This window comes from Aethalodelphis obliquidens, unplaced genomic scaffold (genome assembly GCF_003676395.1).
Source record: "Aethalodelphis obliquidens isolate GAN/ISIS:26980383/991018 unplaced genomic scaffold, ASM367639v1 scaffold9, whole genome shotgun sequence".
NCBI classification, from domain to species: Eukaryota; Metazoa; Chordata; class Mammalia; order Artiodactyla; family Delphinidae; genus Aethalodelphis; species Aethalodelphis obliquidens.
This window is the reverse complement of record NW_020837953.1, coordinates 51961161-51973764: the sequence shown is the minus strand read 5'-3', so window position 1 is coordinate 51973764 and position 12604 is coordinate 51961161. Positions and strand designations below refer to the sequence as shown.

The following is a 12604-nucleotide window of genomic DNA, read 5'->3' as shown; positions in this document are numbered from 1 at the left end:
AGCAGCAGGATACTCACAGTCGGGCACTGCTGATTCTTAAACATGACCTTGAACCTGGTGGAGACCGTTCCCGGGACAATCGGGGTGAAGATGACGGGCACTTTGATGGTGCTGAAGGGGCCAATCTCCCCCTCTGTTATCTGCACGGCAAGAGAGGTAGGCAGGGCTGCTCAGCCTTCACGTTCCCGTCATGGTGTCTCCCGTGGCCTCACCACAGCCGGGTCACTGCGGGGGCGAGGGGTGGCAGCCCCCATGTGTGCACTCGCTCTCCTGATGACACGGTCCTTGCACACACATGCACAGCCCCCACGCTCTGGCTGGGAAGGCCCTGCATTGGTGTCTCCTCTGAGCTTGACTAGGGGTACCCAGGGCCCTGCCTCTGCGGCTCTGGACCCGCCCGGCCCCAGCCTGAGACGGGGCAGCCGGACACCGGCTGAGACAGCTAACTGCCCAGAGGAGGCGAGTCCAGCGGCCAGACTAGTCTAGTCCGGCTCTGGTCAGATGGACAGACCACCCTGGGGGCCGGAAGAAGGTGGGCCTGACCTCTCCCAGTGAGAACTCCGTCTGTTCCTCGTTGGGAGGTACAGTCACGATGGTGGTCGAGGTCACTCCCTCTGATTCTGGAAGAGAAGGGTCCAGGTGTGAGGCTGGCCAGGCATGGCTGGGCAGCTCTGCCACGCCCGAGGCGTGGCCACCCCCAACCTGGCCTCCCGGGGCCGTGAGGCCCGAGGGGGAGCTGGGGCGCTAGGGCACCATCCGGCCCCCTCCCTCTCCCAGACCAGGTGCTGTTCTGGGGCTCGTGGGGGCCACCCCAGCCCTCCTGCGCAGACAGCTCCTCCTGACAATACCATCTCCAGCAACCCCACCCTTTCCCAGGGCTAGGGGCCACAGGAGGCTATCACTGTGGCCCCAGGTTTGCATGGATGTGCCCCCGCAGACCCCCTCCCCCCGTGGCCATCTCCTGGTCAGGGACCTCGGGAACTCGGGGACCCCCAGCTCAAGCCCCAGGCCTGGGGCTTCTCAGGTGGACTTGGACAGTGGGCACTGCGACCTCTGGAGCAGGAGGCTGGGGCGGGAGAGGGTCCCTAGTTGCCCAAACCCCAGCGCAGGGAAGGGGGTGGGTGAAGGATGCTGGCCCCAGGGCGGCCCGGTGGGTGCAGTGGCCTGAGAGCAGCGCACTGGAGAGGGGACGGCCGAGAAGTGGACCATCTGGGGCTTCACTTCAAAGCAGGAGGAGTGGAAAGTGGGCTCAAGGGGGTTTGTATGAAGAGGAGGAAACAGCAGGGTGCTGTGTCAGGGCTGGGCCAGGGTGGGGCGTGGGGAGGGGGTCAGCCATTTCCCAGGGACCCACCGGAGCCCGAGGGGCTGCTGGGCCCTGGAAATGTAACACAATGTCCACTTTCAGGTGATAATAACATGTTCGCAGCCTCATTTTCACACTCATTTAGCCTTGTCTGTGTGCACGTTGCCTGCATGTTTTGAACATCTCTTCCCCACTGGTGGGCCATGGATCCCGGCCCGCCCCTCGGGATTTGGGGGGGCACCCCAAGAATGGCAGGCCATCCATCAGGAAGGGTAGACCCTGTTTCCTCTCATCTGAGAAGGTCTTCCCGTTGACTTTGCAAGTGAACAGACCCAGTTTGATAGGAGAGGTGAAGGTCAGCGTCCTTTCTGAGTCCTTCCCCAGCTGGGCTGCCAGGCTGGCCCTGTGGAGACCCCAGGTGCACTGCTGCGGCCTGCCCCAGGCTACCACAGGGCGGTATGCACCCTTTCTGGGGCCTGGGGTTGTAAAGGCGGAGGCCCCCAGTTCTGGCTCCTCCAATGTGGCAGACTTCTCACGCAGCCAGCAGCTGTGACTGTCACCAGGTTGGGTGGGGGCGAGTGGGCCAGTTGGCTCCCACCACCCCACTGTTTACGTCCTTGTCTGCTTCAGGAGTTACCTCGGTGAGAGCCCAGACGTGGGCCCACGGGGTCCTTCCCTACGCCCTGAGTCCAGGCCAGACCCTGGGGTCAGCGGCTTCGTCTTGCATGGATGCTGGCTGGGGTCCCTTGGTGAGCCAGGGTGGAATCGTGTTGGTCAGTTTGCTGGGAATACGGTGCGCTAATTCTAGAATCAGGCTTGTTAACGGTTAGGAAGACTTTCATTAATTGTGTGTGCAGTGTATCCGCTCCCCGCGTCCATTCTGTTCTGTCAGTCACAGAGTGGATATGTACTCACTTCCTGGAGTTAGAGGCATTTCGACATTTTAGAACATTCTCAGCAAGTAGCTCTTTAAATACGGTCTTTTCCTGATTCCAACGGACAAGTCGCTCCTTACTCATCCTCAACAGTACACGTGTTGTACTGCTTCTTTCATGTTTCCATCTCTATCTTTTAGTTCCCTAATTGTCTCTTCAGCAGTGTCTAATCCACAGTTTAACCCAGTGATTCGGGTTTTGTTTGTTTTCAGTGATCATATTCTTACTGCTAGAAGTTTTATTTGGTTCATTTTCTTTATTTTTGTAAAAAAATAAACTTATTTATTTTTGGTTGTGTTGGGTCTTCGTCGCTGCGCGCGGGCTTTCTTTAGTTGTGGCGAGCGGGGCTACTCTTTGCTGTGGTGCGCGGGCATCTCATTGCGGTGGCTTCTCTTGTTGCAGAGCACAGGCTCTAGAGCACAGGCTCACTAGTTGTGGCGCACAGGCTTCGTTGCTCCGCGGCATGTGGGATCTTCCCGGACCAGGTCTCGAACCCATGTCCCCTGCATTGGCAGGCAGATTCTTAACCACTGCGCCACCAGGGAAGTCCCTCATTTCAATTCTACTTGATCTTATTCCTTTGTGATATTTTTCAAAGTATTAAGTGTGCTTATTTTATTTTCAATGTCTGATCATATCATATCTGAAGCATGCAAGATCGTGATGCTCTCTGTCGTTTGTGTTGAGGAATTTCTCTCCCATTTCTTTTTTTTAGTGTAAACTTCTGAAAGCTTTGACAAATGCATACAGGGTGTATCCCCCACCACAATCAAGATACAGAACGTTTCCATCACCTCCCACCCCAGCTCTCCCTGTGCCCCTTAGTAGTCAATCCCTCCCTGGCTCCTGGCAACCACTGGTCTGTGTTCTGTCCCTACAGTTTTGCCTTTTCCAGAATGACACATAAATGGAATCACATGGTTTGCAGTTTTCTGCGCCTGACGTTTTTCATTAGTGTGATGTCGTGAGGTGCATCCGTGTTGTGTGTGGGTCCCCAGTTCATTCCTTTTCATTGCTGAGTAGCGCTGCAGAGCAGAGGGGTGCCAGGTTGTTTATCCACTCACCAGTCAGCAGCTGTCGGCAATCCCAAAGAACCCCTCTACATGAATTCACATGCAGGTTTCTGTTTGAATTTAGTTTTCACTTCTTTGGGTAAGTACCTAGGAGTGGGGTTTCTGGGTTGTACGGGGTTTGTTCGACTTTATAAGAAATTGCTGAACTGCTCTCCACAGTGGCTACACCACTGCGCACTCCCAGCAGCAACGGACGAGAGTCACGGCAGCCCCTCACCAGCACTTGCTTCTGTCAGGGGCTGGGGTTTAATCTCGCCCTTCTAACAGGCGTGTAGTGACGGCCCATCGTGGTTCTAATTTGTTTTTCCGTCTGTCTACTGTTGTCGCGTCTTTTCATGTGCTTACTTGCCATCTACACATCTTCTTTGGTCAAGTGTCTGTTCAAGTCATTTGCCCATTTGAAAACTGGGTTATTTGTTTTCTAATTGAGGTTTCAAAGTTCTTTATACATTTTGGATCTGTTCTTTTTTTTTTTTTTACATCTTTATTGGAGTATACTTGCTTTACAATGTGTGTTAGTTTCTGCTTCATAACAAAGTGAATCAGTTATACATATACATATGTTCCCATATCTCTTCCCTCTTGCGTCTCCCTTCCTCCCACCCTCCCTATCCCACCCCTCCAGGCGGGCACAAAGCACCGAGCTGATCTCCCTGTGCCATGCGACTGCTTCCCACTAGCTCTCTACCTTACGCTTGGTAGTGTATATATGTCCATGCCTCTCTCTCGCCCTGTCACAGCTTACCCTTCCCCCTCCCCATATCCTCAAGTCCATTCTCTAGTAGGTCTGTGTCTTTATTCCTGTCTTACCCCTAGGTTCTTCATGACATTTTTTTTCCTTAAATTCCATATATATGTGTCAGCATACGGTATTTGTCTTTCTCTTTCTGACTTACTTGGATCTGTTCTTTATCAGGTCCGTGATTTGCTAATATTTTCTGCCAGTCAGTGGCTTATCTTTTTCTTTTTTTGCGGTACGCGGGTCTCTCACTGCTGTGGCCTCTCCCGTTGCAGAGCACAGGCTCCGGACACGCAGGCCCAGCGGCCATGGCTCACGGTCCCAGCCGCTCCGCGGCCTGTGGGATCTTCCCAGAGCGGGGCATGAACCCGTGTCCCCTGCATCGGCAGGCGGACTCTCAACCACTGCGCCACCAGGGAAGCCCTCAGTGGCTTGTCTTTCATTCTCTTAACAGTCTGTTTAGAAGAGCAGATAGTTTTAGTTTTGATGAAGTCCAGAGGTTTTTTTCTGGATGTACAGTTTATAGTTTAAACCGTACAATTTAAAGAATGGCTCATGCTTTTGATGTCATACCTAAGAAATCTTTGCCCAAACCAAGGTTACACAGATTTTCTCCTGTGTTTCTTTTAGAAGTTTTATAATTTTAGGTTTTACATTTAGATCTATGATCTTGAGCAGTTTTTGTTTATAGCGAGAGGAATGGATGGAGGTTAATTTGGGAGCATATGTTTATCTAATTGTTAAGGTCTCATTTGAGGACAAGACTTTCTTTCTCCAAGAAATTACCTTTGCATATTTGTGTGGGTCTATTTTTGGACCCTTTATCCTGTCCCACTGAAACCCTGTGTCTCTCCCTCTGCCAATATCACGCTATGTGTTACTCCAGCTTTAGAGGAAGTCTTGAAATCAGGTAGTCTGAGTCTTCTAACTTTGTTCTTTTTCAAAATTGTTATTTTAGGTCCTTAAGGACCTTTTAGGTCCTTTCTATATAAATTTTATTTGTTTAAAAAATTTTATTTATTATTTATTTTGGCTGCACTGGGTCTTAGTTGCAGCACACAGGATCTTTAGTTGCGGCATGCATGCGGGATCTAGTTCCCCGACCAGGGATCGAACCCAGGCCCCCTGCATTGGGAGCTTGGAGTCTTACCCACTAGACCACCAGGGAAGTCCCTCCATATAAATTTTAGAATCAGCTTGTCAATTCCCATAAAAAGCCCTGCTAGATTTTGATTAGAACTGCATTCATCTATAGCCAGTTTTGGGACAACTGACCTCTTAACAATATTGAGTCTTTCCATCCACAAGCTCCATGGATCTCCCAATTTATTGAGGCCTTTGATTTCTTTCATCAGAGTTTTGTGGTTTTCAGCATATAGACCCTGAACATTTTTTCTTAGCTTTATAACTTACTAGTTCATGTTTTTGGTGCTATTATAAATGATATTTATAAACATTTAATTTCCAGTTGTTAATTTCTATCTAGAAATGTGCTTGATTTGGTATATTGTATCCTGTGGCCTTGCTCAACGCTCTCGTTCTGTAACTTTTGGGGGATTCTTTGAGATATTCTAGATAGACCGTCATGTTGTCTGTGAATAAAGCTGATTTTATTTTTTTCTTTTCCAACTTTATTTCTTTTATTTCCTTTTCTTGCCTTATTGCACTGAATAGCTATGAGTGAATGAACATCTTTGCTGTACTCCCAACCTTCAGGAGAAGCATCCAATCTTTCATCAGGTATGATGGTAACTGTTAGGTTTAGTTGTTTTTTTTTTTTTTTGAGGTACGCGGGCCTCTCACTGCTGTGGCCTCTCCCGTCGCAGAGCACAGGCTCCAGACGCGCAGGCTCAGCGGCCATGGCTCACGGGCCCAGCCGCTCCGCGGCACGTGGGATCCTCCCGGACCGGGGCATGAATCTGTGTTCCCTGCATCGGCAGGCGGACTGTCAACCACTGCGCCACCAGGGAAGCCCAGGTTTAGTTTTTGTCTCTTGTTTTTCAAAGATGCCCATCATCAGGTTGAGGAAATTTTCTTCTACTCCTAGTTCACTGAGATCTTCCATCACAAATGGATGTGGAATTTTGTCAAAAGCTTTTTCTCCATCTGTTAAGACAATCATAATGTTTTTTCTTCTTTCTTCTGTTGATATGGTGAATAATATTGGATGATTTTTTTTTTTTTTTTTTTTTGCGGAGCACAGGCTCCGGACGCGCAGGCTCAGCGGCCATGGCTCACGAGCCTAGCAGCTCCGCGGCATGTGGGATCTTCCCGGACCGGGGCATGAACCCGTGTCCCCTGCATCGGCAGGCGGCCTCGCAACCACTGCGCCACCAGGGAAGCCCAATATTGGATGGTTTTTGAATGCTGAACCAGCCTTGTGTTCGGAGGACAGACCCCGCTTGCTTATGATGTATTATCCTTTCTCACATCCTGCTGGATCCATCTGCTAGTATCGTAATGAAGAGGCAGAGGAGTTTTTGACTGTGAGCACGTGCTTCCTGGCACTTTACCTGTGGAGTTCCTTGAGTTCTGAGCTGAAGCTGCACTTCTCCAGAGAGGGTTGGCCTTTGTGTGGCTGGGCCCCGAAGCTCTTCCAACCTGGGACCACTTTCCCCTAAAGTCTCGGCTGGAGACAGCACGGGGTCACAGGTCCAGGCTGCAGACCCACACGGGACTGGCTGATGGTTTTCTTTTCTTTTTTTAAAAAAATAAATTTATTTATTTATTTATTTTTGGCTGCGCTGGGTCTTCGTTGCTGTGCGCAAGCTTTCTCTAGTTGCATCGAGTGGGGGCTACTCTTTGTTGCAGTGCGCGGGCTCCTCATTGCGGTGGCTTCTCTTGTTGCCGAGAACGGGATCTAGGCACGTGGGCGTCAGTAGTTGTGGCTCGCTGGCTCTAGAGCGCAGGCTCAGTACTTGTGGCCCACAGGCTTAGTTGCTCCGTGGCATGTGGGATCTTCCCGGACCAGGGCTCGAACCCGTGTCCCCTGCATTGGCAGGCGGATTCTTAACCGCTGTGCCACCAGGGACGTCCTGTCTGATGGATTTCAACCATCAAGGTGACCCCCTCGCCACCTTTAAAGGGCAAGGGGCCCATGCTGCTGCTTCCCTGCTGCTCTGCTCTGGGGCAGCTCATACTCGTGATGTACTTGTCCGCCACGTGTGCAGCCCTCTGAGGCAGACCCTTTGCTCTGAGCACTCCTGCCACGCCCCATGCTGCAGCCGTGGGGAAGGTTCTGGGCCAGCAGGTCTCAGGGGCCCACGCTGGGAGCTGCACAGCTGATGTGAGGACCCCCACGAACCTCCCGTGGGGGGTGGCCCAAACTCCACTCGGAAGTGGCCCCTCCTGACGTGTGGTGCTGGGGGTCAAGGCCAGCTGATCCCCTGAGCCAGCACAGGAGGCAGAGGAGGTGAGGAGGGAGCCCTACCCACTCACCCTCTGTCCCCCTGGGAACAGAACCATCTGTGTGCACCCCAGCGTCTCTCCTCTCTCCACGTTTTGTAATCTCTGTTCTGATCCGCTGATCCATGTGTCCTTATCTGGACCACACTGTCCTGATTACTGTAGATTTAAAGTAGGTCTTGAAGCCACGTGTGAGTTTAAAAAAAACGGTCTTTTGAAAGATGCTTTCCTGGAGTATTAGAAAAATACCGAGGCAGGGGTCCCATGCACCCCTGCATCCCATGTTCACACCAACGTTTATCAACAGCCCCCCAGGGGCTTCCCTGGTGGCGCAGTGGTTAAGAATCCGCCTGCCAATGCAGGGGGACATGGGTTCAAGCCCTGGCCTGGGAAGATCCCACATGCCGCGGAGCAACTAAGCCTGCAAGCCACGACTGCTGAGCCCGAGTGCCACAACTACTGGAGCCTGCGTGCCTAGAGCCCATGCTCTGCAACGAGAGAAGCCACTGCAATGAGAAGCCCGCGCACCGCAACGAAGAGCAGCCCCCGCTCGACGCAACTAGAGAAAGCCCGCACGCGGCAACGAAGACCCAACGCAGCCAAAAATAAATAAAAAATAAAATAAACAAATTTATACATAAAGAAAACATATGGAAATGCAAGTACCTAAAATATCCAAAGCAAATACCTTGCCAAAAAAAAGAGCAAAGTTGGGTGACTTAACGCCACGTGGCTTCAAGTCTAACCCTAAAGCTACAAGAATCCAGGCGGACGGTGCTGGTCAGGAGAGGCAAACGGGCCAAGCGGCCAGCACCCAGGGCCCAGAAGCACCCCACACCTTCCATCCACTTGCAGCAAAGATAACAGATCAATCCACCAGGGAAAGGAAAGGGTTCTCAACCTGTTTTGCAGGAACAATGGGACGCACACGTGGGAAAAAGAAGAGCCTTGGCATCTACCTCACATCACACACAGAAATTAGCTGGACCACAGACCCAAACGTAAGAGCCACGTCTTATGTCCTTGGGATGGGGAAAAGTTGCTATAAAGGCATAAAGCACACACCTCAAAAGAAATGATGGGTAGATTTGCAAACATTAAGATTAAGAACTTTGGGACTTCCAGGACTTCCCCGGTGGTCCAGTGGTTAAGACTCTTTGCTCCCAATGCACGGGGCCTGGGTTCAATCCCTGGTCAGGGAACTAGATCCCGCACGCATGCCTCAACTAAGAGTTAGCATGACGCGACTAAAGATCCCTCGTGCCGCAATGAAGATCCCGCGTGCCGCAACTAAGACCCGGCGCAGCCAAATAAATAAATAAATAGAACTTTGGGGCTTCCCTGGCAGCCCAGTGGTTAACACTCTGCACCTCCAATGCGAGGGGTGCGGGTTTGATCCCTGGTTGGGGAACTAAGATCCCACATGCCACGTGGCACGGCCAAAAAAATAAATAAATAAAAAATAAAATAAAATGAAGAACTCTGACTTAAGAAAAGAGATCATAAAGGGAGTAAAAGGACGAGCCACGACTTCGACTTGGAGGCAATATTTGCAACCTCCTAACTGACAAAGGCGAAGTATACAGGATCTGGAAAGAACTCCTATGAATAAATAAGAAAGGACAAACAACCCCGTAGAAAAGTGGGTGAAAAGCTTGAACAGGCATTTCATACAAAAGAAAGTACAAATGGTAAACAGGCACCTGGAAAGACAGGCAACCTCACTGGCGGCGTGAGCAGTACAGACGGGAGCCTCCCTTCCCAGGCCTCCAGACCGACCCGCGGAGCTGCCCAGTGGGACCCAGCCATGGGCCGCGGGTGGCTGTGAGCTCTTGAAATGTGGCTCCTGGGAAGGAGGAACGAAATTCTCCTATTACTTAATTTTGGTTAATTTAAATCTGAATAGCCAGATGTGACTAGTGGCAGCTGCACTGGGTAGCGCAGTCCCAGCTGCAGCCACGCGGGACAAGAACAGATGCAGTAATAACAGGGAGGCCGCGCGTCCCCTGCGATGCGGCAAAGACACGCCCCAGGGAGACTCACACACTTGGAGACGCCGCCTGAGCCCCTGCGTGCACGGCCCGCGCCGTGACGTCCCCCTGATGTGAGCCGGTGGGGGTGGCCTGTGACCGAGGCATGTTCGTGAGAGGAGCCGCCACGCAGAGGACCCCCGCCCAGTCCACGTGGACGCCCCACAGAGCTCAACGCTACACAACCAGACAACTCAGGATGTGCTCCCGCGGCTCCGACGCTGGGGAAATGCAGCCCTTTCTGACCGTGAGCGTGGAGGGAAAAGGCAAACGGAGGCAAGGAAACGCTGAAGTCAACACCAGAGGGACGCCCCTGGGGAGGCGGTGTGTCCGGTGAGCGCGGCCGCGGGGGCCCTCATCCTCCTCAAGCTCCGCCTGGGCTCGGGCTGCCGACTTCCTGGCTCTTCTTTAAACTGTCCTCACGTGTTACACGCACTTGACTTCCGGACGGAGTTCAGGGTGGCCCCAGCCAGCCTGGGGCCTTCAGCGACCCCATCAGCAGAGCCCCCGGCCCCTTCCCCATCCCCTCCCTCCCTCCACCAGGCAGGGCTCCTCAGATGTCCCAACAAGGGCAGGGAGGAGGGCAGCTCCCCTTGTGGCCAGCCTGGTGGTCCAAAGCTGTGCATTTCCTTTAAGCCTTCTGTTAGCTTAAATGTGGATGCGAATTTTAATCCACTCCATAACCAGTATGTAGTTGAATATATAAATGCGTATGACTATCTTCTTACTCACTTAAAACTGGAGCCTGGAAAAACTCTGCGCCGCCCAGTCCCCGGTACCACACTGGCACAACCTGCCTTCGCCGGACGCAACCGTGCTTGGAGTGGCTCCCGGAATCTGTCCCTCTGGGGCCCTCCGACCCGGCCTGCCAGCCCCTCTGCCCGTCAAACGGCTGGGGCTCGGGGCCCTGCGGCCAAGGTGGCCCAGGGCTGCGTGCTGAGCGCAGGTCGCGGGCCCGGCTCACCTACGGGGCGCCCCTCCTCCTTCTCCTTTATGTCCAGTTTTCCAGACTCCTTCTGGCTCGGCACATCTGCAGGCACGGACTCATTGCCCGCCGTCAGCTGCTTGGAAAAACTGGTGGCGACGTTACTGTCAAAACCCTTGTCTTCATATGTGAAGTTACTGCTCTGAAAAAGAGAACGTGACACCTTTACTGGCAGTTTCCACTTGCCTTTCCCATCAACCGTCCGCACCCGCCACCTGGGGAGGGCCACGTTGAGAGCCTGGCCGTATCCGGGCTGGGCGCCGCGGGCTCCCACAGCACCCCTCAACAGCTCTCTGGCGACCCGTGCCGGGCTCGTCCGGGGCTCAGGGCCCCTCTCGCCCAGGCGGGCTCCGCCTTGGCCCTGTCCCGGAGCCTGCTGCATGTGTGCACGCCGCCAAGTTCCTCCAGGACGCCTGCTCTTCCCCCACATGGGCTTGGGCCCCCACAGGCTCCAGCCCCGAGCTCTCCTGGCTTCAGCTCAGATCCCAGCGGGCTGAGAGCGGCCCAACCCCACCTCTGCTCCTTTCCCAGAGGTCACTGGCCCCCAGTCCTTTCCCCTGGGCTCACAACAGACCAACGGAGTGCCTGCCGTGTGCAACTCAGGGGCCACGGGGGGACACACAGGGCACTGCCTGGGTGGAGCTGCCGTCCAGCCGGACAGACACCCACCAGGAGAGGGCTGGTGCCCGCAGGGAGCCCTGAGGGCCCAGGCATTTGTCCTCACCCCCAAATAATCCCCCCCAGTGTCCATTGGCTGTGCTGGAAGTTGTCTCCACTGATGGGGTCCCACCTGTTTCCGCTTCCTCAGCAGCACACGTGCACAGCCTTCCCGTGAGAGGACCAGGGCCCCCCTCGCACCTTTGGGAGAGGGGCAGGTGCGGGGCAGGGTTTGCTGTGCTTTTCAGCCTGGGGTGTCTGGGCCGCCCGTCCCCACAGGCTGGGACTTTAGGGCCTGGAGCACTTGGCCACCACCTTGCCAACACGTATGACGGGACAGCATCCTGCTGCCCTGGGTGCACTCCTTACGGAGACAGATCTCTTCTACCTAGACTGACCGGAGGCCGTCCTACTTCTGGGCCTTCTCCCGCCCACACCGACGTGGCCCCCTTTACACTCGTGGGACTGCGTCTCGGGGCGGGAGATGCCACATGCTGCCCTTGGCCGGGCAGTCACGGCACTGACCAGGAGCAGCAGCACACTCACCGTGCTGAAGACCGACGGGGACGTGTCCATCTCACAGCACTCTGATGCCAGGAGAAACCTGAACCCGGTGCCCAAGCCCCCGAGGTTGGTCAGCGTGACGGTCCGGGATGCAGTCTCACCCACCACGCAGCTGCCGAAGTCGATGAGCTCCTTGTCGAGGGACAGCTGCCCAAGGACCCCGAGTGAGCCAGGGTGACCACACCAGGCTCGCAGCAAGCTCTCTTCTCCCACCTGTCACCCTGCACCCCTGAGGGGACACAGGAGCGCCGGCTGCCTCTGGCTCATGGCGGGAGGCAGGGCCTCTGCACAGCCCAGGACACAATCCACATCCCAGAAATCATAGACTGTGTACTGATCATGGCAGCTTGGGAGCACCTGAGTGCAAGTTTTGAAAAGTCAGGGACTTCCCTGGCGGCGCAGGGGTTAAGAATCTGTCTGCCAGTGCAGGGGACACGGGTTCAAGCCCTGGTCCAGGAAGATCCCACATGCCGAGGAGCAACTAAGCCTGCGTGGCACAACTACTGAGCCTGCGCTCTAGAGCCCACAAGCCACAACTACTGAAGCCTGTGCTCCACAGCAAGAGAAGCCACCGCAATGAGAAGCCCACGCACCGCAACGAAGAGTAGCCCCCGCTCAGCGCAACTAGAGAAAAGCCTGTGCAGAGCAACGAAGACCCAAAGCAGCCAAAAATAAATAAAATAAATAAATTTATTAAAGAAAAAACTGACATTACATTACATTACATTACACAGCTTACGTTAAAAAACAAGACAGGGAGTTCCCTGGCGGTCCAGCGGCTGGGACTCTGAACTTTCACTGTGGAGGGCCAGGGTTTGACTGCTGGTCGGGGAACTAGGATCCCGCGAGCCACATGGTGCAGCCAAAAAACCAAAACCAAAACCAAACATAAAACAAGACAGATCTCACATCA

At 53.8% G+C, this 12604-nt stretch overlaps 1 protein-coding gene across 1 annotated transcript in view; it reads right to left on the bottom strand.

The window, feature by feature from the left end:
- CFAP74 (cilia and flagella associated protein 74) overlaps positions 1-12604 on the bottom strand; it is a 58182-nt gene that overhangs the window by 23174 nt on the left and 22404 nt on the right. Inside the window, 4 exon segments of the mRNA XM_027108318.1 lie at positions 18-140; positions 544-620; positions 10450-10612; positions 11674-11838. Coding sequence (XP_026964119.1) covers positions 18-140; positions 544-620; positions 10450-10612; positions 11674-11838 — 528 coding nt within the window.